The sequence below is a fragment of the Scylla paramamosain genome, chromosome 22 (genome assembly GCF_035594125.1).
Source record: "Scylla paramamosain isolate STU-SP2022 chromosome 22, ASM3559412v1, whole genome shotgun sequence".
NCBI lineage: Eukaryota > Metazoa > Arthropoda > Malacostraca > Decapoda > Portunidae > Scylla > Scylla paramamosain.
Genome location: NC_087172.1, coordinates 7,907,127 through 7,930,822, shown reverse-complemented (window position 1 = coordinate 7,930,822; position 23,696 = coordinate 7,907,127). Strand labels below are relative to the sequence as shown.

Genomic DNA, 23,696 nt, shown 5'->3' with positions numbered 1-23,696 from the left:
GTGACCTCACTGAACGTTTCCCTTTGTGTCTCACAACACAAGGGGATAGTCACAACCTGCCCTCTAAAGACAACTCTCTTCCTCCACACAAAACTACAAGCACCTAATAACACACACACCCTTCACTCAAAAATGATAAAATCATGGCGACTCCTACACCAGCCTCGGAGTCCCCATCTGGGGAGGGGACCATAAATGTCCATAGGTCGGACTGCCTTTCCGTCGACGACCCTAAGTGTCTTGACACCCCCCTCAACTTTTTCTTCATTAACTTCTGCAACATTCGCGGTCTAAGATCTAATTTTCAATCTGTAGAACACCACCTCTCCTCTTCTAAACCTCATCTTCTTTTCCTCACTGAAACTCAGGTGTCTGAGGCAACTGACAGTAGCCCCTTTTCTGTTCCCTCCTACTTTCTCTATCCTCATTTTCGATCCAAAGCTGGATGCTGCGTTTATGTGCGCAATGACTTAACCTGCTCTCGTGCCCACGCTCTTGAATCTTCCGAGTTTTCCACCATCTGGCTCCGACTACAGAGTCATTCTCATACTAAATTTATCTGTGCTGTATACCTCTCTCCTAACTCCTCTGACTATAAGAAATTCTTTGACTACTTAACTTCCAAAGTGGAGCACATTCTGACCCTCTTCCCTTTTGCAGAGATCTCCATTCTTGGAGACTTCAATGTTCACCACCAGCTTTGGCTTTCCTCTCCCTTCACTGACCATCCTGGTGAACTAGCCTACAACTCTGCTATCCTCCATGACCTAGAGCAATTGGTGCAACACCCTACTCGTATTCCTGACCGTCTTGGAGATACGCCCAACATTCTTGACCTTTTCCTGACCTCTAATCCTTCTGCTTATGCTGTCACCCTTTCTTCTCCGTTGGGCTCCTCCGATCACAATCTCATATCTTTATCTTGTCCTATCACTCCAATCCCTCCTCAGGATCCCCCTAAGCGAAGGTGCCTCTGGCGTTTTGCCTCTGCTAGTTGGGGGGACCTGAGGAGGTATTTTGCTGATTTTCCTTGGAATGACTACTGCTTCCGTGTCAGAGACCCGTCTTTGTGTGCTGAGCGCATAACAGAGGTGATAGTGTCTGGCATGGAGGCGTACATTCCTCACTCTTTTTCTCGTCCTAAACCTTCTAAACCTTGGTTTAACACAGCTTGTTCTCGTGCAGAATCTCATGCACTTTATATTTCTGCCCGAAACCATGCCAAGTCTGTTCTCCAATTAGCCAAAAACTCCTTCATTAACAGAAAATGTCAAAACCTTTCAAGATCTAACTCCCCTCGTGATTTCTGGCATCTAGCCAAAAATATCTCCAATAACTTTGCTTCTTCTTCTTTCCCTCCTCTACTTCAACCGGATGGCACCACTGCTATCACATCTATTTCTAAAGCTGAACTCTTTGCTCACACCTTTGCTAAAAACCCTACCTTGGACGATTCTGGGCTTGTTCCTCCCTCTCCTCCACCCTCTGACTACTTCATGCCACCTATTAAAATTCTTCGTAATGATGTTTTCCATGCCCTCGCTGGTCTAAACCCTCGGAAGGCTTATGGACCTGATGGGGTCCCTCCTATTGTTCTCCGAAACTGTGCCTCCGTGCTTGCACCTTGCCTAGTCAAACTCTTTCAGCTCTGTCTGTCAACATCTACCTTTCCTTCTTGCTAGAAGTTTGCCTACATTCAACCTGTTCCTAAAAAGGGTGACCGCTCTAATCCCTCAAACTACCGTCCTATTGCTTTAATTTCCTGCTTATCTAAAGTTTTTGAATCTATCCTCAACAGGAAGATTCTTAAACATCTATCACTTCACAACCTTCTATCTGATCGCCAGTATGGGTTCCGTCAAGGTGAAACTTTGGTGAAACTTTTGCTGTTGCCTTGGACATATCAAAAGCCTTTGATAGAGTCTGGCACAAAGCTTTGATTTCCAAACTACCCTCCTACGGTTTCTATCCTTCTCTCTGTAACTTCATCTCAAGTTTCCTTTCTGACCGTTCTATTGCTGCTGTGGTAGACGGTCACTGTTCTTCTCCTAAATCTATTAACAGTGGTGTTCCTCAGGGTTCTGTCCTGTCACCCACTCTCTTCTTATTATTCATTAATGATCTTCTAAACCAAACTTCTTGTCCTATCCACTCCTATGCTGATGATACCACCCTGCACTTTTCCACGTCTTTTCATAGACGTCCAACCCTTCAGGAGGTAAACATATCATGCAGGGAAGCCACAGAACGCCTGACTTCTGATCTTTCTAAAATTTCTGCTTGGGGCAGAGCAAACTTGGTATTGTTCAATGCCTCAAAAATTCAATTCCTCCATCTATCAACTCGACACAGTCTTCCAGACAACTATCCCCTCTTCTTCAATGACACTCAACTGTCCCCCTCTTCTACACTGAACATCCTCGGTCTGTCCTCTACTTATAATCTGAACTGGAAACTTCACATCTCATCTCTAGCTAAAACAGCTTCTGTGAAGTTAGGTGTTCTGAGACGTCTCCGCCAGTTTTCCTCACCCCCCAGCTGCTAACTCTGTACAAGGGCCTTATCCGTCCATGTATGGAGTATGCTTCACATGTCTGGGGGGTTCCACTCATACTGCTCTTCTAGACAGAGTGGAATCAAAAGCTTTTCGTCTCATCAACTCCTCTCCTCTAACTGACTGTCTTCAGCCACTCTCTCACCGCCGCAATGTTGCATATCTAGTTGTCTTCTACCGCTATTTTCATGCCAACTGCTCTTCTGATCTTGCTAACTGCATGCTTCCCCTCCTTCCGCGGCCTCGCTGCACAAGACTTTCTTCTTTCTCTCACCCCTATTCTGTCCACGTCTCTAACGCAAGAGTTAACCAGTATTCTCAATCATTCATCCCTTTCTTTGGTAAACTCTGGAACTCCCTGCCTGCTTCTGTATTTCCACCTTCCTATGACTTGAATTCCTTCAAGAGGGAGGTTTCAAGACACTTATCCACCAATTTTTGACCACTGCTTTGACCCTTTTATGGGACTGGCATTTCAGTGGGCATTTTTTTATTAGATTTTTGTTGCCCTTGGCCAGTATCCTTCCTACATAAAAAAAAAAAAAATAGAATGCTCAGAAAGGAAACCTAGGATACAGTTACAGAGAGAAGGATAGAAGACGTAGGAGAGTAGTTTGGAAATCAAAACTTTGTGCCAGACTCTATCAAAAGCTTTTGATATGCCTAAGGTTTCACCAAAATCTATGACCAGGACAAGAAAAACCAGATCACCAGTAGAGCAGCCATGACGGAACCCATACTGGCAGTCAGATAGAAGGTTGTGAAGTGGTAGATGTTTAAGAATCTTCCAGTTGAGGATATATTCAAAAACTTTAGATAGGCAGGAAATTAAAACAATAGGACGAACGAAAGTTTGAGGGATTAGAACGGTCACCCTCTTTAGGAACAGGCAGAATGTAAGCAAACTTCCAGCAAGGAGAAAAGGTAGATTTCGACAGACATCTTGAAAGTTGAGTTGAAAGAGTTTGACTAGTCAAGGTGCAAGCACGGAGGCGCAGTTTCGGAGAACAATAGAAGTGACCCCATCAAGTCCATAAGCCTTCGGAGGGCTTAGGCCAGCGAGAGCACGGAAAACATCATTGCAAAGAATTTTAATAGATAGCATGAAGTTGTCAGAGGGTGGAGGAGAGGGAGGTACAAACCCTGAATCGTCCAAGGTAGAGTTTTTAGCAAATGTTTGAGCAAAGATTTCAGCTTTAGACATAGATATGATAGCAGTGGTGCCATCTGCATGAAATAAAGAGGGGAAAGAAGAAGCAAAGTTATTGGAGATATTTTTGGCTAGATACCAGAAGTCACGAGGAGAGTTAGATCTTGAAAGATTTTGACATTTTCTATTAATGAAGTTTTTAGCTGGTTGGAGAACATACTTAGCATGGTTCAGGGCAGAAATAAAGCTCATGGGATTCTGGTGATGGAAGGCTCAAGTATCTTTTGTGGTCTACCTCTCTATCATGTATAGCACGAGAACAGGCTGTGTTAAACCAAGGTTTGGAAGGTTTAGGTCAAGAAAAAGAGTGAGGAATGTACGCCTCCATGCCACTATCACCTCTGTGACGCGCTCGGCACACAGAGACGTGTCTCTGAAACGGAAGCAGTTGTCATTTCAAGGAAAATCAGGAGTAGAAGGCAGTAAGCACCTGCTGAAACGATAATTACTGCCAGTGAGGTCTAAAGCACTGGATCAGTCGATGCTGTAAACGTATCATTAAACCCAGCTATGACCTCGCTGAACGTTTCCCTTTTTTGTCTCACAACACTAGGGGGCAGTCACAGCCTGCCCTCTAAAGACAACTCTCCTTCTTCACACAAAATTACAAGCACCTTATTACAAACACACTCATCACTCTAAATTCAAAATTATCATTGCGGCTCCTACACCAGCCTTAGAGGGGACCACAAATGTTCCCAGGTCGGACTGCTCCTCTGATATCGACCCTAAGTGTCTTAACACCCGCCTCAACTTTTTCTTTATTAACTTCTGTAGAACATCACCTCTTCTCTAGTAAACCTCATCTTCTTTTCCTCACTGAAACACAGATGTCTGAGGCAACTGACAGTAACACCTTTTCTGTTCCCTCCTACTTTCTTTATCCTCATTTCCAATCCAAAGCTGGATGTTGCGTATATATATATATATATATATATATATATATATATATATATATATATATATATATATATATATATATATATATATATATATATATATATATAAAATTATTATGGAACTTCACTAACTAAAGCAGCTTAATTTTTCTAAACCATGTGGTAGGGCTAAAGATAGGGAAACAGGCCTTGTCGATACGGCATTTCTTCATCAAGAGGAAGGTGGCAGTCACCCACAAAAAAGAACTCATTGGAAAATAAGTACTGTCGTACCACAGCAATTTCTAAAGTCTTTCATTCACATCAATAAACTATTTATAAAAGAAGTTATTCACGCATTATAGGTATACTAAGATGGAAGTAATAAATTGGAATTTTTGACAGGAATGAATGTCAGTACACAATTGACACACCAGAGGGCAAGATAATAGAAGAATGCACTGAGTTCCATTTCGATAACTCTACTTTCTCCTCCACCTTTACATCCGAGGTAAAGAAACGCATGTGTGTGTGTGTGTGTGTGTGTGTGTTAGAGAGAGAGAGAGAGAGAGAGAGAGAGAGAGAGAGAGAGAGAGAGAGAGAGAGAGAGAGAGAGAGAGAGAGAGAGAGAGAGAGAGAGAGAGAGAGAGAGAGAGAGAGAGAGAGAGAGAGAGAGAGAGAGAGAGAGAGAGAGAGAGAGAGAGAGAGAGAGAGAGAGAGAGAGAGAGAGAGAGAGAGAGAGAGAGAGAGAGAGAGAGAGAGAGAGAGAGAGAGAGAGAGAGAGAGAGAGAGAGAGAGAGAGAGAGAGAGAGAGAGAGAGAGAGAGAGAGAGAGAGAGAGAGAGAGAGAGAGAGAGAGAGAGAGAGAGAGAGAGAGAGAGAGAGAGAGAGAGAGAGAGAGAGAGAGAGAGAGAGAGAGAGAGAGAGAGAGAGAGAGAGAGAGAGAGAGAAAATCTTTCACTCCTCGTCTTCTCTTCTCCAGTATCAATTAGGTTGTGACAGAAGCTATCTGCAGACCTCCTTCCAAAGTATGTACATGCTTGGGTACTTCGTGGCATCACCCGTCAGCGGCTATTTGTCAGACAAGTAAGTGCTGAAAGTAAGCATTATGATAATCTCTCTCTCTCTCTCTCTCTCTCTCTCTCTCTCTCTCTCTCTCTCTCTCTCATTTGACAAGGTAACCCATCAAAGGCTCCTGAGAAAGGTTAAGGCACAGGGGATAGATGGGAAGGTGTTGTTAGGCTGGATAAGGTCATGGCTTAGCGACAGGTGACAAAGAGTTGCAATAAACGGCTCGAAATCCGATTGGGGTCATGTAATTAGTGGGCTGCCACAAGGATCAGTGTTAAGGCCACTGTTGTTTCTAATATCTATCTATCTATCTATCTATCTATCTATCTATCTATCTATCTATCTATCTATCTATCTATCTATCTATATCTATCTATATCTATCTATATATCTATATATCTATATATCTATATATCTATATATCTATATATCTATATATCTATATATCTATATATCTATATATCTATATATCTATATATCTATCTATATATCTATCTATATATGACTTAGTGGAATACTGGAATCAGTAGTGATATTAGTAAATTTGCGGATGACGGACAGATGGCAAATGCGGTTTAATATCAACAAATACTTAGCGTAGATAGAGGAAACCCACACAGTAGCTACACATTAAAGAACGAAACTCTGGTAGGTACAGATTACGAGAAAGATTTAGGAGTCATAGTTGGCTCTGAACTCCGTCTAGGAAAACAATGCATAGAGGCCAGAAACAGGGCAAATAGGGTACTAGGATTAATTTTTAAGAGTGTTAAAAGTAGAAGGACTGAAGTAATATCAAAGTTATACTTGGCGCTGGTCAGCCTCATCTAGACTACGCTGTGCAGTTCTAGTCCCCACATAACAGGAAAGATATAGATCTATTAGAATCAGTACAGAGGAGAATGAATAAAAGGATACAGGGGATGAGGAGTATTCCTTAAGAGGCGAGGTTGAAGCTGTTAAATTTACACTCTTTAGAGAAAGGTAGGTTAAGAGGAGAACTGATAGAAGTCTTTAAGTGGTATAAGGGTTACAACAAGGGGGATATAAGCATAATTCTTAGGATCAGCAACCAGGGTAGAACACGAAATAATGGGTTCAAGCCTGAAAAATTTAAGTTTTAGGAAGGAGATAGGAAGAAATTGGTTCTCAGAGTGGTAGATGAGTGGAACGGACTCAGTAATCATGTTGTTAGTGCTAGAACATTAGGGAGCTTTAAGAGTAGACGGGTTTATGGATGGGGATGATAGATTGAAGTAGGTAGGTGTATTTCATACAGGGACTGCCACGTGTAAGCCTGGTCGCTTCTTGCAGGTTTCTCTCTCTCTCTCTCTCCTCTCTCTCTCTCTCTCTCTCTCTCTCTCTCTCTCTCTCTCTCTCTCTCTCTCTCCTCTCTCTCTCTCTCTCTCTCTCTCTCTCTCTCTTCTCTCTCTCTCTCTCTCTCTCTCACACACACACAACAGATAATCTAAGGTGTGTGTGTGTGTTTGACAGATACGGTAGGAAGATAATGTTGAGGCTCGGTTACGTCGGATTCCTATTGTTGGATCTGATGTCTGCCTGGCTGCCTCTTCTCTCCACCATCCTCGTCTCTCGCTTTTTTCTCGGGTGCCTTCATGCAGTCTGTGCCTCTGTCTCCTTCGTTCTCAGTAAGTCCCATACAGTCGGATAACACAACTGAATTAAGTTAGAGAAGCTACATTGTTAAAAATATTATCCTTTCAAAACACAGATCTATACTAATTCCCACATCTGTACAGTACTTCAGTATGCCGGATACTAACATGCTCTCTCTCTCTCTCTCTCTCTCTCTCTCTCTCTCTCTCTCTCTCCTCTCTCTCTCTCTCTCTCTCTCTCTCTCTCTCTCTCTCTCTCTCTCCTATATGAAAGTGATAGAGGTCATGGAACCCAAAATGAGGACTGTAGCTGGTATAGCTGAGGGCAATTTTTGGGCCGCGAGCATAATGCTGTATGGTGGCTTAGCCTACTTCATAAGAGACTGGAGGATTCTCCAGACAGCAGTGACCCTGCCCGCACTACTCATCCTGCCTGTTTTATGGTGAGTCATCTGGTCATTTACAGGAGATGGAGTGGTATTGTGTGAGGTTCAGGGAAAGTGTGGATGAAATTTATATAAAATAGAAGTTTGAGAATGAACACAATACTATATATATATATATATATATATATATATATATATATATATATATATATATATATATATATATATATATATATATATATATATATATATATATATATATATATATATATATATATATATATATATATATATATAAATATAAATATAAATATAAATATAATTTTTTTTTTTTTTTTTTTGGGTGGGGGACAAAAGTAGTTTTTCAAATAAAGTACATTGTAACTCGGTTATACTTACTGGAGATTCAGTGCTCACCACCACCTTTGTCTATCATCTTTTAATGTGTTCTCTGTATCGACTTCCAATGTTCTATCACGTTGGTTACTTTTGTTGTGCCATGTCGTTGCTTGCTACTGGTCACTTCAGTGTTGTCAATGTCATCTGGCTACCATGCTACTTCTTCGTCCGCAAATATGTCTTCGGACATGGTAAGTGGCAAGAGTTGGCTTGTGGTGCTTGGCGACAGTTTGTGTGGGTGGCAGTGTGTTTGTGTGTTTGTATGTGTGATGATTCAACAACCAGCTTATAAGTTCTCGCCGACAGTGCACTGCCAGATGTAGCTTTGTTGTGATGATATCGTGTAGCAAACCTGTCAAGCGTGACTACTTCGCGGTATACATAATCCTATTGTGAGCTACTCATTCATCCGTCGTGATGACGTAATAAGGTTTATCAAACAAAAATCATAATTATAAGTCTTCTCATGATGCACACCTACAGCAGTCATGACGATGTCTTGATGCTGTCGTGACGCTCGTCATTGTCATGATAAATTTTGTCATGATAACATCATGATGGGCCTATAGACGCCAACTATTGTGTCATTATAGACCTATGCATGACACGAAAACCTCATGATAACGTAGCGATAAAGCTACGTTGTGTACTAAGTTCATCAAGTTCCTCAAGTTTTTAAGCCCCGTGTGCAGTCACGATAATCGTTACGACAGCACTACTGGAATAAAGTCGTGTCCTTTTCGTGACATTCCATCACGACTTAAGTCAGTCACAATAGCGGAACGACGCCGATGTGTGATTGTCATGAATGAGTCACACCTCAATAACGACGTTAAAAATGGCATTTTTTTTTTTTTGATCGTAAATTTTCAGTTATGATAAAAGCACGGTAATTAAGATAGTGTCATGACAGAGTTATGACAGAATCACGACAGTGACGCAATTTCGTCACAAGCGCCGCTCACAAGCCTATCTGAGCGACTGCGGGAGATGATAGAAGAGGTAGCGACTAAAACTTGCTTTTCTTCCACCAATTAGTAAGTGTGTTCCCTGTCCTCTTCACCTTTGACCTGCTATATATTGACTTCGACTGGTCTATCTCATCGGTTACTTTTAAAGACCTATAGTGTTGCTTGCTATTGATCATTGTCTGTGTGGTACATTTTTTCTAGCTCTCAGTCGGCAAATACGTCTTCGGACATCTTGAGAGGCGTCAGTTGCCTTCTTGTAGGTGATGACAGCTTTTGAGTGTGTCATGATAAACTTATATATGTCACTAAAACATCATGATAACGTAACGGTAATGCTATGATGGGTATAAAATGCGTGGGGTTCCACGAATATTCAAAGTAAACGTTCAAGAGAATGCTATACCACCAAAAGTCGTGACACTACACTACTATTATGCATCATAATAACGCTACGACTGCTATTAGTAGGGATTACGTGATGATTATCGTGACTGTATACACGGAGTTTTAGTAATCTGCTTAAAGTGCCGGAAAGTTGAGCATGGTAACTGATAAAAAAAAAAAAAAAGCGTCGGAATATCGAGGTCATATGGCGCCACTACAAAATTTCTAAAGCAACTAAAATGCTAGGTTAAAATTGTGATAGCAATAATTGTGGTATATTAAATTCCTAGTAAAAATAATTAAAAATTACAAGATATAAAAGAAAATATAATTAATCAGAACAAAGTGAAGTGCTACAAATTAAGAAGGCTGGTATTTGAATACATCAATTTTAAGAGGGGGTGGTACTGACACCACTGACCCAGAACAGTACATCTGGCGTCGTTCCTTCCGTACCCAAGACACTGGCACCACTGACTAAAAATCTGACATTGTTCGTTATGTGCCCAAGAATTTTTTTTTTTTTTCTTTTTATGTAGGAAGGGCACCAGCCAAAGGCACCATAATTATAATAAGAAAAAGGCCTACTGAGGTGCCTGTCCCCGAACAGAGCCAAAGCAGTCATCAAAAGTGTCCGCAAACCTCCTTCTTGAAAGAGCTCAGAACAGAAGCAGGAAGGGAGTTCCACAGTTTTCCAGAAAAAGGGATGAATGATTTAAAATATTGGTTGGAGAGATGGACAGAATAAGGGTGAAAGAAAGAAGAAAGCCTTGCACAGTGAGGCCTTGGAAGGAGAGAAGGTATACAGTTAACAAGATTAGAAGAGCAGTTAGCATGAAAATAGCGGTAGAAGATAGCAGGAAAGGCAACATTGAAGAGGAGAGTTGATAAGACAAAAAGGTTTTGATTCCACCCTTTCTAAAGGAAACTGCCCCCCATATATGTGAAGCATGCTCCATACATGGACAGATAAGGTTCCCGTACAGCAGGGGTGTCAAACTCAAATCCTTTTGAGGGCCAATCATGCACTTGGTTATGGTCTCTAGGTCCATCAAAGATTTGGTAATTATTTATTGGCAAGACTGAAGATTACAACTTATTTTGCTGGTCATCGTGGTTTACCAGAAATACATTATTAAGGTAAAAGGTAAAGGTTATTATGTCTCGTCCTAACAGTTAAGTTACATTTTCCTCAGTTATAACAATTATAGTAACGAGATGAAAAATCTCGTCACCTCGCGGGCTACTTAAGACCACCCCACGAGCCACATTTGGCCCGCGGACCATGAGTTTGACATCCCTGCTTTACAGAGTTAGCAGCTGTGGGGAGTGAGAGAAACTGGCAGAGACGACTCAGAACGCTTAACCTCATTGAAGCTGTTTAAGCTTGCAAAAGGTTGTGAAGCCCTAGCTTAGAAGATCATTGATAAATAAGAGGAAGAGGAATACCCTGGGGAATACTACTGTTAATGGATTTAGGAGAACAGTGTCCATCTACCACAACAGCAATAAGAACGGAAAGAAAGGAAACTTGAGATGAATAGATAGAGATAGAAGCCATAGGAGGGTAGTTTGGAAATCAAAGCTTTGTGACAGACTATCTAAAATTCTTCATATGTCTAAAGCCAGAGCAAAAGTTTCACCAAAATCCCTAAAAGAGGATGATAAAGACTCAGCATGTAAAGCCAGAAGATCACCAGAAGAGTAGTCTCGACAGAATCTATACTAGCGATCAGATAGATAAAAGATTGTGAAGTGATAGATGTTTAAGAATATTCTTGCTGAGGATAGATAAAAAAAAAATAAATAAATAAATAAAAATTAGAGAGGCAGGAAATAAAACAATAGGACAAATGTTTGAGGGATTAGAACGGACATCCTTTTTTTAGGAGCAAGCTGAATGTAGGCAAACTTCCAGCAAGAAGGAAAGGTACATATTGGTATACAGAGTTGGAAGAGTTTGACTAGGCAAGTGCAAACACAGAGCCACAGTTAGGAGGGACGCCATCAGGTCCATAAGCCTTCCGAGGGTTAAGGTCAGTGAGGGCATGGAAGACACTACTGCGGGGGTAGCATGCAGTAGTCAGAGGGTGGAGGAGAGGGAGGAACAAGCTCTGAATCATCTAAGGTAGACTTTTTAGCAAGTATTTAAGCGAAGAGTTCAGCTTTAGAAATTGATGAGATGGTAGTGGTGCCATCGGGTTTGAAATAAAGGAGTTAAAGATAAGCATTATTGGAAATGTTTTTGGTTTGGTGCCAGACACTTTTTATCAATGAAGGAGTTTTGATCGAGTCATGCTTTGTCCGACCGCCGTTTACCGGCGCTTGGTGACCAAGCAGCCGATACCGGCGGCCAGGACGACCCCTTTGGAGGGGACAACAGGGTAGTGGGCAGAGCCAGCACTACTCACACCTACCGTCTTCAACGGCACAGGTGATGCGAAACCTACCTGCCGAGGTCGCCCCCGACAGGATTCTGGTTCTGAGGACGCCACCCTCAGCCAGGCGGTTGGCTACCTGAGCTACTAGGCCCGCCGCAGCACGAAACACCAGTTCGCAGACTTCGAACTCTGCTAGGACGCTCTGGGTCCTAAGGACGTGCACAGAGGCTCTATGCACGCCCCTCGGACCCGAGGGGGACTGGGACCGCATCCACCCCATGTACCCCATTATCAAAGCCATGAACCCGCTGGTATTTGAGGGCAGGAAGAGCGCTACCCCCCCACCAGCGGGCCGTCATCCCGGAAACGCCAGAGTGACTACCGCTGTCGAGGGTAGGTGTGTTTGACCCACCGACTCGGCAAATCACCCTGACGGCCCACCACGCCAACGAGGTAGAGAACTCGAAGGAGCAGAAGGACTCCGGATCAGTGAAGCTGTTCTGGGATCAGAAGCCTGGCGGAACCCCATTACTCTATGAACGTTTATGAGAAGGGAGGATGGAATATTTGTCCAATTCCCCGCCTCACATTCATCTCGCGGGGAAGCACTTTAGCCGTAGGCCCAATCCTGCCTTGGCAGGCTTGTGCCTACGTTTCCAGCGGGCGCCACTAGGAGGCAGGCTTCCCCAGTAACTAAGCCTCAAGGAGGTTTTTCACGTCACTCGGGGAGTCACGGCATGACACCATCCCGGGACCTCCAGGAGTCATAGTTACTCCCGCATGATTCCGAGAAAAAAAAATACAAAGTGGATGAGATTCTGGTGATGGAAGACTCAAGTACCTTTTGTGGACCACCTCTATCATGTATAGCAAGTGAACAAGCTGTTTAGAAGTTTTAGGCTGTGAGAAAGAGTGAGGAATATACACCTAAATTCCAGATACTATCACCACTATTGTGCGCTCATCACACAGAGACGGGTCTCTGATATAGAAGCAGTAGCCATTCCAAGGAAAGTCAGAATAATACCTCATCAGGTCACCCATTTAGCAGAGGCAAAACATTCGAGGCACCTCCGCTTTAAGGGGATCCTGAGGAGGGATTGGAGCGATAAGAGAAGATATAGATATGAGGTTGTGATCAGAGGAGCCCAATGGAGAAGATAGGGTGACAGCATAAGCGGAAGGATTAAAAGTTAGGAAAGGATCAAGAATGTTTGGCGTATCTCCAAGAGGGTCAGGAATACGAGTATGATGTTGCACCGGTTGTTCTAGAATCTAGATCATGGAAGATAGCAAAGTTAAAAGCTATTTCACTAGGATGGTTAGTGAAGGGAGAGGAAAGCCAAAGCTGATGGTGAACATTGAAATCTTCAAAAATGGACATCTTCATAAAAGGTAAGAGATTCAGAATGTACTCCACTTTGGAAGTTGTCAAAGAATTTCTTGTAGTCAGTGGAGTTAGGTGATAGGTATACAGCACAGATAAATTTAGCTTGGAAATGGCTCTGTAGTCGTAGCCAGACGGTGGAAAATTCGGAAGATTCAAGAGTGTGGGCACGCGAGTAGAGTAAGTCATTGCGCCCATAGACACAACATTCAGCTTTGGATTGAACATGTTGTTAGAGAAAGTAGGAAGGAACAGAAAAGGGGCTACTATTAGTTGCCTAGGACACCTGTGTTTCAGTGAGGAAAAGAAAATGAGATTTAGTACAGGGGAGTTGGTGTTCTACAGATTGAAAATTAGATCTAAGGCCGCGGATGTTGCAAAGGTTAATGAAGTTGGGAGTGTCAAGACACTTTGGATTGATACCAGAAGAGCAGTCTGATCTTGCAATATTTGTGATCCCCAGATGGGGACTCCGAGGCCGGTATAAAAAGAGTCGCCATATTTAATTTTGAATTTTGAGTAAAGGGTGTGTGTGTAATTAGGTGCATGTAGTTTTGTGTGAGGGAAGATTTGTCTTTAGAGGGCAGGCTGTGACTGCCACCTTGTGGTGTGAGACAGAAAGGGTGAGGTCATAGCTGAGTTACTGATGAATTTACAGCACCCCTTGATCCAATGTTTAAAGCCTCACTGGGAGTAATTATCGTTTTGGCAGGTGTCTACTGCCCCCTCCTTAGGATCCCACTCACCCAGATATTTGGTAATGTTTCTTATGTGCTAAAGACACAGACCCCACTGAACTAGTCCCCACAGCCTAAAGTTACTCATTGTGTGTCTTCATCATTTGCCTCAAGGTTCTCCCGTTGCAAGTTTAAAGTTCTGCATAACATTATTACTAGTAAAATACTTTAAACCAACAACATTTAAAAAGGAAGCTATAATTCATTAATAAGACCAGCCTTTTCCACAGACATTATGGCCTCACGTTCCAGGAAAGAGTTCTCTCCTCAGTTTTTTTTTTTCTTTTATGCAGTAGGGGTCAAGGGCAACAACAAAATAAAAGGCCCATTGAGTTGTCAATCCCCGACAGAGTCAAAAGCGGCAGTTAAAATGTACAGGATAAGTGTCTTGAAACCTCTATCTTGAGAGTGTTCAAGTCGCAGGACTCGCTATCAGCGAGATTCAGAAAGTCACATTCTCCCCACAGCAAAGGACAAGATATCGCTCACATAGGTCCGCCAGACTAGGAAACTCTACCAGAGTGTCGTGCTATAAGATGGACAAAGCAGTTATCACAATATAATTGTGTTTCCCTGGACATGTGCAAGACGAATGTGACCTGTCCAAAGGCAGGCCAATGCAGACACTGAGCAGCGCTCCCGCACACGAACGAATAGCAGATGTTATATCTCCCATCTTAGTAATGACAACTAAAGTCCCGCACATGTTCTGCTAAATGGTAAGATCGACCACCCCAACTGTGGAGTACAAATCATGAAATGGAACGGGGCTGGAAAGAAAGCCTTCTCATTTCCTGAAACTCCCACATGCGCTGGGACTCACAAAACCTAACATGGTTGCTTCAACGTTGGAAAAGGTAAAACCACTCAAGAATTGATTAAACGAGAAGATGAAAGGAAGAACTGTATAGTTCCACTATAGAAAGAACACTACGAGAGTTCATAAAAATTGTAAAAGATGAAACAGGAAGAGTAAAAATATAATTCTTAAAGCTAGAATAATGGCTGATAGCTTTGCCTTAAATACATAAGCATCACCAGAAAGGTTACCCCCTCGACGGAATGAAAGGAAGATGACACCATCGAGGAGGAGGCAACAGCCAAAACAATAATTACTCCCAGTGAGGTCTAAAGCACTGGATCACGGGGTGCTGTGAACTTATCATTAAACTCAAATGTGATCTCACTGAACGTTTCTCTTTGTGACTTACAACACAACGCGGCAATCACAGCCTGCCCTTTAAAGACAACTCTCTTCCTTCAAAATTATCATGGCGACTCCTACACCAGCCTAGGAGTCCCCATCTAGGGAGGGTACCACAAATGTCCCCAGGTCGGACTGCTCTTTTAGTATCGACCCCAAGTGTCTTGAAACCCCCTCTCAACTTTTTCTTCATTAACTTCAGCATTCGCAGTCTTAGATCTAATTTTCAATCTGTAGAACACCACCTCTCCTCTGCTAGACCTCACCTTCTTTTCCTCGCTGAAACACAGGTGTCTAAGGCAACTGACAGTAGCCCTTTTTTTGTTCTCTCGTACTATCTCTATCCTCATTTTCAATCCAAAACTGAATGTTGGGTTTATATGCACAGCGATTTAACCTGCTCCCGTGCCCACGTTCTTGAATCTTCGAGTTTTCCACCATCTGGCTACGACTAGAGTCACTCTCAATCTAAATTTATCTGTGCTGTATACCTCTCACCTAATTCCTCTGACTATAAGAAATTATTTAACAACTAAAATTCGAAAGTGGAGCAGATTCTGACTCTCTTCCCTTTGCGGAGATCCCCATTCTTGGAGACTTCGATATTTACTACCAGCCTGGGCTTTCCTCTCCCTTCACTGACCATCCTTGAAAACTAACCTTCAGGTTTGCCATCTTCCACCACCTAGAGCTGTGATTCACAAACATTTTTTTTCTGATCTTTACTCACTTTTCATATATCATCCTCATACATGGACTCCTCTCTCCCCCAATCGACATCGCGTGACTACAGTGACTGTCTATAGTCCTACGTGTATTTAGGTCCATTATGAAAATATCTAATTTTATTCATTCCGCCTCATTTTGTTCTTGTGTGGTGGCCCCTGAGATTTACTGTATGGTACATTCCTCACCCTTTTTCTCTACCTAAACCTTGGTTTAACATAGCCTGTTCTCGTGCTATACATGATAGAGAGGTAGATCAGAAAAGGTACGTGAGCCTTCCATCACCACAATCTCATCCACTTTATACCTCAGCCCGGAATCATGCCAGGTCTGTTCTCCAACTAGCCAAAAACTCCTTCATTAATAAGAAATGTCAAAATCTTTCAAGATCTAACTCCCCTTGTGACTTCTGGCACCAAGCCAAAAACATTTCCAATAACTTTGCTTCTTATTTCCCTCCTTTATTTCAAACAGATGGCACCATTGCTATCACATCTATCTCTAAAGATGAACTCTTCGCTCAAACATTTGCTAAAAACTCTACCTTGAACGATTGGGGGCTTGTTCCTCCCTTTCTTCCACCTTCTGATTACTTTATACTACCTATTAAAATTCTTCGCATTTATGTTTTTCATGCCCTTGTTGGCCTATTGTTGGCCTTGTTGGCCTCCTATTGTGCTCAGATACTGCGCCTCCGGGTTTGCACCTTGCCAAGTCAAACTCTTTCATCTCTGTGTGTCAACATCTACCTTTCCCTCTTGTTGGAAGTTTACCTACATTCAACCTGTTCCTAAAAAGAGTGGCAATTCTAATTCATCAAACTACCGTCCTATTGCTTTAATTTCCTGCTTATCTTAAGTTTTTATTCTATCATCAACAGGAAGAATCTTAAACATCTATCACTTTACAACCTTCTATCTGATTGGCAGTATAGGTTCCGTCAAGGCCGCTATACTTGTGATCTTCTGGCTTTCCTTACTGAGTCTTGGTCATCCTCGTTTAGAGATTTTGGTGAAACTTTTGTTGTTGCCTTAGACATATCAAAAGCTTTTGATAAAGTCTGGCACAAACTTTTCATTTTCACACTATTCTCCTACAGCTTCTATCCTTCTCTCTGTAAATTCATCTCAAATTTCCTTTCTGATCATTCTATTGACGCTGTGGCAGACGGTCACTGTTCTTCTGAATCTATTAACAGTGGTGTTCCTCAGGGTTCTGTCCTGTCACCCACTCTCTTCATATTATTCATCAATTATCTTTTAAACCAAACTTCTTTTCCTATCCACTCCTGTGCTGATGACACCACCCTGCACTTTTCCACGTCTTTTCATAGACGTCCAACCCTTCAGGAAGTAAAGAGTTTACGGAGGGAAGCCATAGAAAGCCTGACTTCTGATCTCTCTATAATTTCTGTTTGGGGCAAAGCAAACTTGGTATTGTTTAATGCCTCAAAAAACTCAATTCCTCCAACCTTGCAGACAACTATCTCCTCTTCTTCGATGACACTTAACTGTCCCCCTCTTCTACACCGAACATCTCGGTCTGTCCTGTTCTTAAAATCTTAACTGGAAATTTCACATCTCACCTCTAACTAAAACAGTTTCTATGAAGTTAGGCGTTCTGAGACGTCTCCGCCAATATTTTTCATCCCCATAGCTGGACAAGGGCCTTATCTTCCATGTATGAAATATGCTTCACACGTATCGGGGGATTCCACTCATACCGCTCATTTAGACAGGGTGGAATCAAAAGCTTTTCGTCTCATCAACTCCGTCTTCAGCTTCTCTCTCATCGTCGCAATGTTGCATCGTTTGCTATCTTCTACCGCTATTTTCATGCTAACTGCTCTTCTCATCCTTCTAATTGCATGCCTCCCCTTTTCCTGCTGCCTCGCTGCACAAGACTTTCTTCTTTCTTTCACCCCTATTTTGTCCACCTTTCTAATACAAGAGTTAACCAGTATTCTCAGTCATTCATCCCTTTCTCTGGTAAACTCTGGAACTCCCTGCTTGCTTCTGTATTTCCACTTCCTATGACTTGAACTTCTTCAAGAGGGAGATCTTATCCTTCAGTTTTTGATTAACGCCTCGGACCCTATTCGGGGACCGGCATCTTGGTTTTCTTTTTTTTTCTTCTTCTTTTTTTCTTGGCCGGTGTCCCTTCTACAAAAAAAAAATCGACTCAAGCATCAGATATGAGCCATCCATAAATACAGGGATGAAGTCGGAATGTCTGAAAAAGTGTTTAAAAATAATGCATAAGACTCATAATCCAGTGACGCTTTGTTATTAGGAATAGCAGGTCCACAGACAGAAACATAGGGAAACTGCCGGTAATCAACTCTAGGAAACCAATAGGGACATATAGGAAGGGAAGGCACATTCAATATTACAATACCGGACGCAACCATAAACCATAAAAAGGTTTAGGAAAACTCAAGTGAGACACATTGTAGAGAACGTGAATCTAGGGAGACTGACACAAAAACTGACTGAGGAAGACCGTGAACTCGATACCGACACTGGCGACATCCTTGAAGTCCAGTGTAAGGACATAGCATCCACCAGTACGCTATAAATTGGAGATGAAACGAACACACTAGTTGCTAAGCGAACACCGGCATGGCCGACCGAGTCCAGCACTCGTAGTCGTGCTTCAGTAGCAGACGAATAAACTTCGCAACCATATTCCAACTTAGAAAAGAATACGACTTAGTGCAAAAGAGGGAGGGTCTGTCTGTCACCGGCCTAGTGCCTCCAGACAAGCTGCCTTAATATAACGAAAGTCAGGCAGCTGTCGAATATAAGACCCAAGGAATGAGTTTCCTCCAGGCAGCAGAAGTTTATGTTCTTAGTCTATGAAACTGAGAAACAGAATCCACAAGAAATATTAATTGCTTTCTGCAACTTCTTCTCAATGAATGGCATCTTCGTCGCAGAAAAGGAGATTGACAGGTTATCGACTTATAAGGAATCACGAACTCCTTCTGGAAACACGCCAGTAACACTATTTATAGCCACAGCCAAAAGTGACACTAAATATACTTCCTTGCGGCGCGCCATCTTGAAGTGGACGAGCTTCAGACATGACTGAGATATAAAAAAAATAATAAATAAATAAAATAAAAAATACTGAATAAAGATAGAGAGTTGGAGACCAAACTCGAACAAATTAAAATTAACTCGAACAAAATGCCTTGGCACCAAGCCGTGCCTAATACTTTCCCCATATCAAAGGATATTGTTACGACCAGAGCCAAGCCTCTCTCACATACGAGTCCGTTACCACAAGGCTGCCACCCTTGCAGCCTAATCTGGGGGCAAATTACTACGTAAACCCAGGCCAATTCACTGGTTGCACACAGTTACAAAGCCTGAGAGGTCGCCACCTAGTCTCATCCTACAGGGAAAATACAACATACAACGCCAACTTCTCTCACTAGCTAAGAAAGGACTCGCAAATCCACGTACTTAGATGAGACAGAGATAACGGACGCCACAAACATGAGACTATAATATCCCATGAGCTACCTCCATCAGCTCTCCACCCATTGTTCAGCAGGAGCACTATAGCTCTCTGGTCCGAACTTCACTTCTGTCCAATCTCTCCGAAGACAGGTTCAAACTCCTTAAAATTGGTGAGCCCCGAGAGAAAACAGATAGCAGAACTCGGATGGCAACACAAACTGGTCATCTGGCCAAGACAAAGACACTGTGAAAACAAGAAGACCAGTAACATTTAACACAATGACACTGGAGAAGAAATGGATACCCGCACAAAATGGACGCTTTGCAACACACTCACAGACAGCGAGTAGCACCAAGACCAAAGTAAGCCTTCCCAAGACGCCTAGACTAGCCATGGACAAGGCCCACAATTGAGCTTCCACACTAATATATTCTGGGGTGTGCAAGACTAAGCCCAACTCAAACACTAGTCATCTTATGCCCCTTAACACATTCTCCCATACAACCATCTGTCCACGCCTGGTATCTTCTCTTGTCAGGCTGCTATTGACCCCAACCAATGTCATACACAAAGACAGAGTCACTCGAGGCTTGCGGCCAGATTATATCAATCTACTATTTCCCCTTTCCTCGGTGAGTCTTCTAGAGAAGATGTTTCCTGTCAAGGTGTCAGCAGACGCTTTCCTCTGTTATTGTGCTGGTACTTTTGTATATCACATAAACTTTGAAAACTAGAGAATTAATGCATTTTACATGTTTTGAAATGATGTAAAATATTATGTGATTCATGTTTATATAAACAATACGGGATATGGTGATATCCACTAGGTTTAGCAGAAAATAACAGACGAATCCTGTTGGCAGCCATGGTGACGTTTTCAAATGAGACCTCTAGTTTCACCGCAGTTTCATCAGTATGAAGCAGTACATTCACTTTACCTAGGTAGAACTGCCCGTGAACATGAGTAAGGAAGACCTGCAGTACACTGTACCCTAGCTATAAGATTGGGATATGGTCTTAGAAACACAATAGTAAAGCCAATTCATCAAAATGGGGTTGGTGGGGGGAAGCGTTCCTGCCAGCCACCACCACCCCGCGATTTGCTGGCCATCATTTCAAAACAACCAAAGAAATACACATATATAATGCAACTTTATATTATAAGAATTAAATAAAAAGCATTTGAAGCTCGTCGGCGCCCAACTCTTGAACACGCTACACTGGTTTAGGCTAAGTTAGGTTAAGATTAGCTTGAGTTAGGTTTAGACTCTCATGAATACGAAAGCCGAGTCTTAAAATTGTTTGAAATCGTTATAATGATAATAATAGATTTTTTTTTTTTTTAATAGGCTAGGTTATGTTATGTTAGGATTAGTTTTGGTTAGGTTTAGACTTTCATGAATAGGAGAGGTGAGTCTTAAAAATTGTTTGAAATCGATACAATGTTAATAATAGATAAATAACTTTTTTAGCAATAACAAATGAAAAAAAGGAAATGATAACTAGCTACAACTGAATGATGACGAACGTCAGCCACATTTCTTTAATATTTTTCTTATGATATCGAAAAATTTTTGTTACTCAATGATCTTGTAACGTTAATATTAGCGATACATTATTATTAACATTAATATAACTTTTAGAGCATTAGGATACTATATAGCTATAAAATCGAACTTCATACGAGACATCACGCTAAGTGATCCAAAATATCATAGTTTATCATATCAAACGACATCGCCTGCTTACATATAACCTTCCACTTAGACTCTTTGATATACCTCCTCACCGCACCCCATTCCACGAACAAGTGTCTGTACGATAAATTGGGTGCCCGGACTGTCCGGACATTTCATACTGCCACACCGGGACAAGTGAGAACAGTGTTGCCATAAAAAAAAAAAAATCAAATCTCGTCATATTCAACCTCTAAACCTACTTAGATTACATTACGGCCTTACTTAGATGGATCAGGGCCTAAAATCGCTAGATTTCAGCAAGGCCTAAAGAATATACTCTAGTCTCTTGGCCTTGGATTTCAGGTAAGTACAGTAAGGAAAGTACACACGCAGAGAGAGAGAGAGAGAAAGAGAGAGAGAGAGAGAGAGAATGCAGGTTCAGCTTTATTTTGTATATCAAAAAGAAATATTTATATTACACATCTAATTAAAAAAAAATAAATAAATAAAAAATACCAAGTCAGATGCACCCTCCTCCTCTTCCACCTCCTCACACGAAGTACTAGGCACTGGTGTCTGCAAATCTCCACTGTAATCTTGAGATGTTCCAATCTTACTTGCAACACATGGTGGAATTTCGTAATCAAAACACGATTTTTCATGTCTTTTATTCCTGTATGAATTGCTAGAATTGCATTTGCCATTTTTGTTTCCATTCGGTTTCTAAGTTTATTTTTCACTACATTTAGCTATCTGAAAGTTCTTTCTACTTCAGCATTAGAATGAGGCAAAGTAAGTACTGATAATGCAAACTTTGTAAGTGTTTACTTCAATCCAAAATGAGACTGTCTGGGTGACTACACACCACTTGACTAATGTAAGATTCTTCCATTGACTTTCTATGCAATCAACAACACCAGGGGGCACTTGCACCAGTTCCATTACAGGAGTTAAGTAATCTTTAATGCAATGGAGTTAATTATCAACAGACAGCAAAGACATTCTTTTTTTTCAAGAACTTTTACATTGTCTGTTAATCTGTGCCTTATTTCTTGTACTAAGTTGGTCGCGAATTTAATGCACCTGCCTCTTAGTGACTTCTTTATATGAACAGAATATCCTTTCTCCTTCAGATCCTGCTCTAGTTCTTTCTCGAACTTATATCCTAAATATGGTTTAGGATCCAGGTTTTCCTCTATATTACATTCGAGTGGATAAACATTTGAAGTAAACAGAACAACTTTCTGGCCTAATGACTTGATTAATAATGTAACGTCTACAACTTCATTAGATTCGAAGGATTTGTTAACCCTCTGAACATCTTTTAAAATAGGCATCAGAAACTTTGTGTGTTAAGTTAGTTCTATCATTATACATAGAGTACAACATTTCAGTTGTGCAGCACTTTTCAATGTGGTGAACAATATCAAAATGAGTCTTTAATTCCAACTACTGTTTATCAATTATATCAACTACCGTTGCATTGAACAACCACCGTGGTTCACAAGCTTGAACAATTTTGAGTGGATCATGACCTTTAGTATATAACTTTTTGTAAGTTACTTGCCTTGTGGATGACCTTCAGAACCAGTTGTAGGTATCACTGATCAAAAATTCTAAGTTGGTAGAACATCAATGGTAGCAGCAGAGACAGCTAGTTTTAGTGAGTGACACACGCATCTTGTCAGTACGAGATGTGGAACTTCAGCCTTAAACTTCTCATAAATACCGTTATTAATACCAATCATTACTCTAGCATTGTCAGTTCCTATTCCTCTCAACTTCTGCAGATCCAGTCCAACTGAATTTATTGTTCTACCAGACACTTTTAGAAGTTCCTAAACATTTTAGAACATTTTATTTTATTCAATAGAAACATTTTCAAGATATTCTATAACTTTCTAGAATACAGTAGTAATAAGTTGAAGTATAAAAAATCTAGAATCCACAAGAATTTTCTAGAATGATTCAGAATATTCTAAAGTAGGTTCAATAATATTCTAGAAAGATTGAGAACATTCCGGAACACATTCTAGACAAACTAAGAATAATCTAGAGTACTCGTACTGCTTGAGATTATAAAAGTAGGGGCTTGCAGACCATCAATCAGTTTTGCTTTGGCTACTTGAGAAGACACATCACAGGAGGTAAAATGGCATCAAGAGACTGCAATAATTCTCCAGATGCATTCTGTTTTATATGTGGTCAATTCATCAAGACAAGCCCAAAAATGTTCTCTGTGACAGCATCTGGAAAAATGTGTGAAGCTTACAAAGTATATTTTGATGTGGCAGTTGGGGATCTATACAAGACCTGGGCACCTCATTTTGCTTGTAAGCATTGTAAGAGAACACTAAAAGGTAAAATAACTGTTAGTTTTTTTCAAAAGCAAAATCCAGTTAAGACTTAAGAATAAAAATAAAATAAGTTTAACAGAAACTCATGCTGTTGTTCTTTTACAGAATGGTATAGAGTGGAAAACAGAACCGTGAAATTTATTACTCGGAGAATATGGCGTGAACCTACTGATTACTCAACTGACTGCTTTTTCTGCATGGTGTATCCTTCCAAACGCAGATCTGGGAAAAATGTGCCTGCTGTTTTCTATCCAGATTCCATCTGGCATTGCACCAATACCACACAGTA

General features: G+C 41.4%; 1 protein-coding gene across 1 annotated transcript in view; it reads left to right on the top strand.

Moving 5' to 3' along the window:
• The window catches only part of LOC135111514 (organic cation transporter protein-like), an 87,384-nt gene that overhangs the window by 2,532 nt on the left and 61,156 nt on the right, over positions 1 to 23,696 (top strand). Inside the window, exons 2-5 of the mRNA XM_064024881.1 lie at positions 5,048 to 5,153; positions 5,624 to 5,727; positions 7,207 to 7,361; positions 7,603 to 7,771. Coding sequence (XP_063880951.1) covers positions 5,672 to 5,727; positions 7,207 to 7,361; positions 7,603 to 7,771 — 380 coding nt within the window. The 5' untranslated portion in view covers positions 5,048 to 5,153; positions 5,624 to 5,671. The remainder of the gene's footprint in view (positions 1 to 5,047; positions 5,154 to 5,623; positions 5,728 to 7,206; positions 7,362 to 7,602; positions 7,772 to 23,696) is intronic.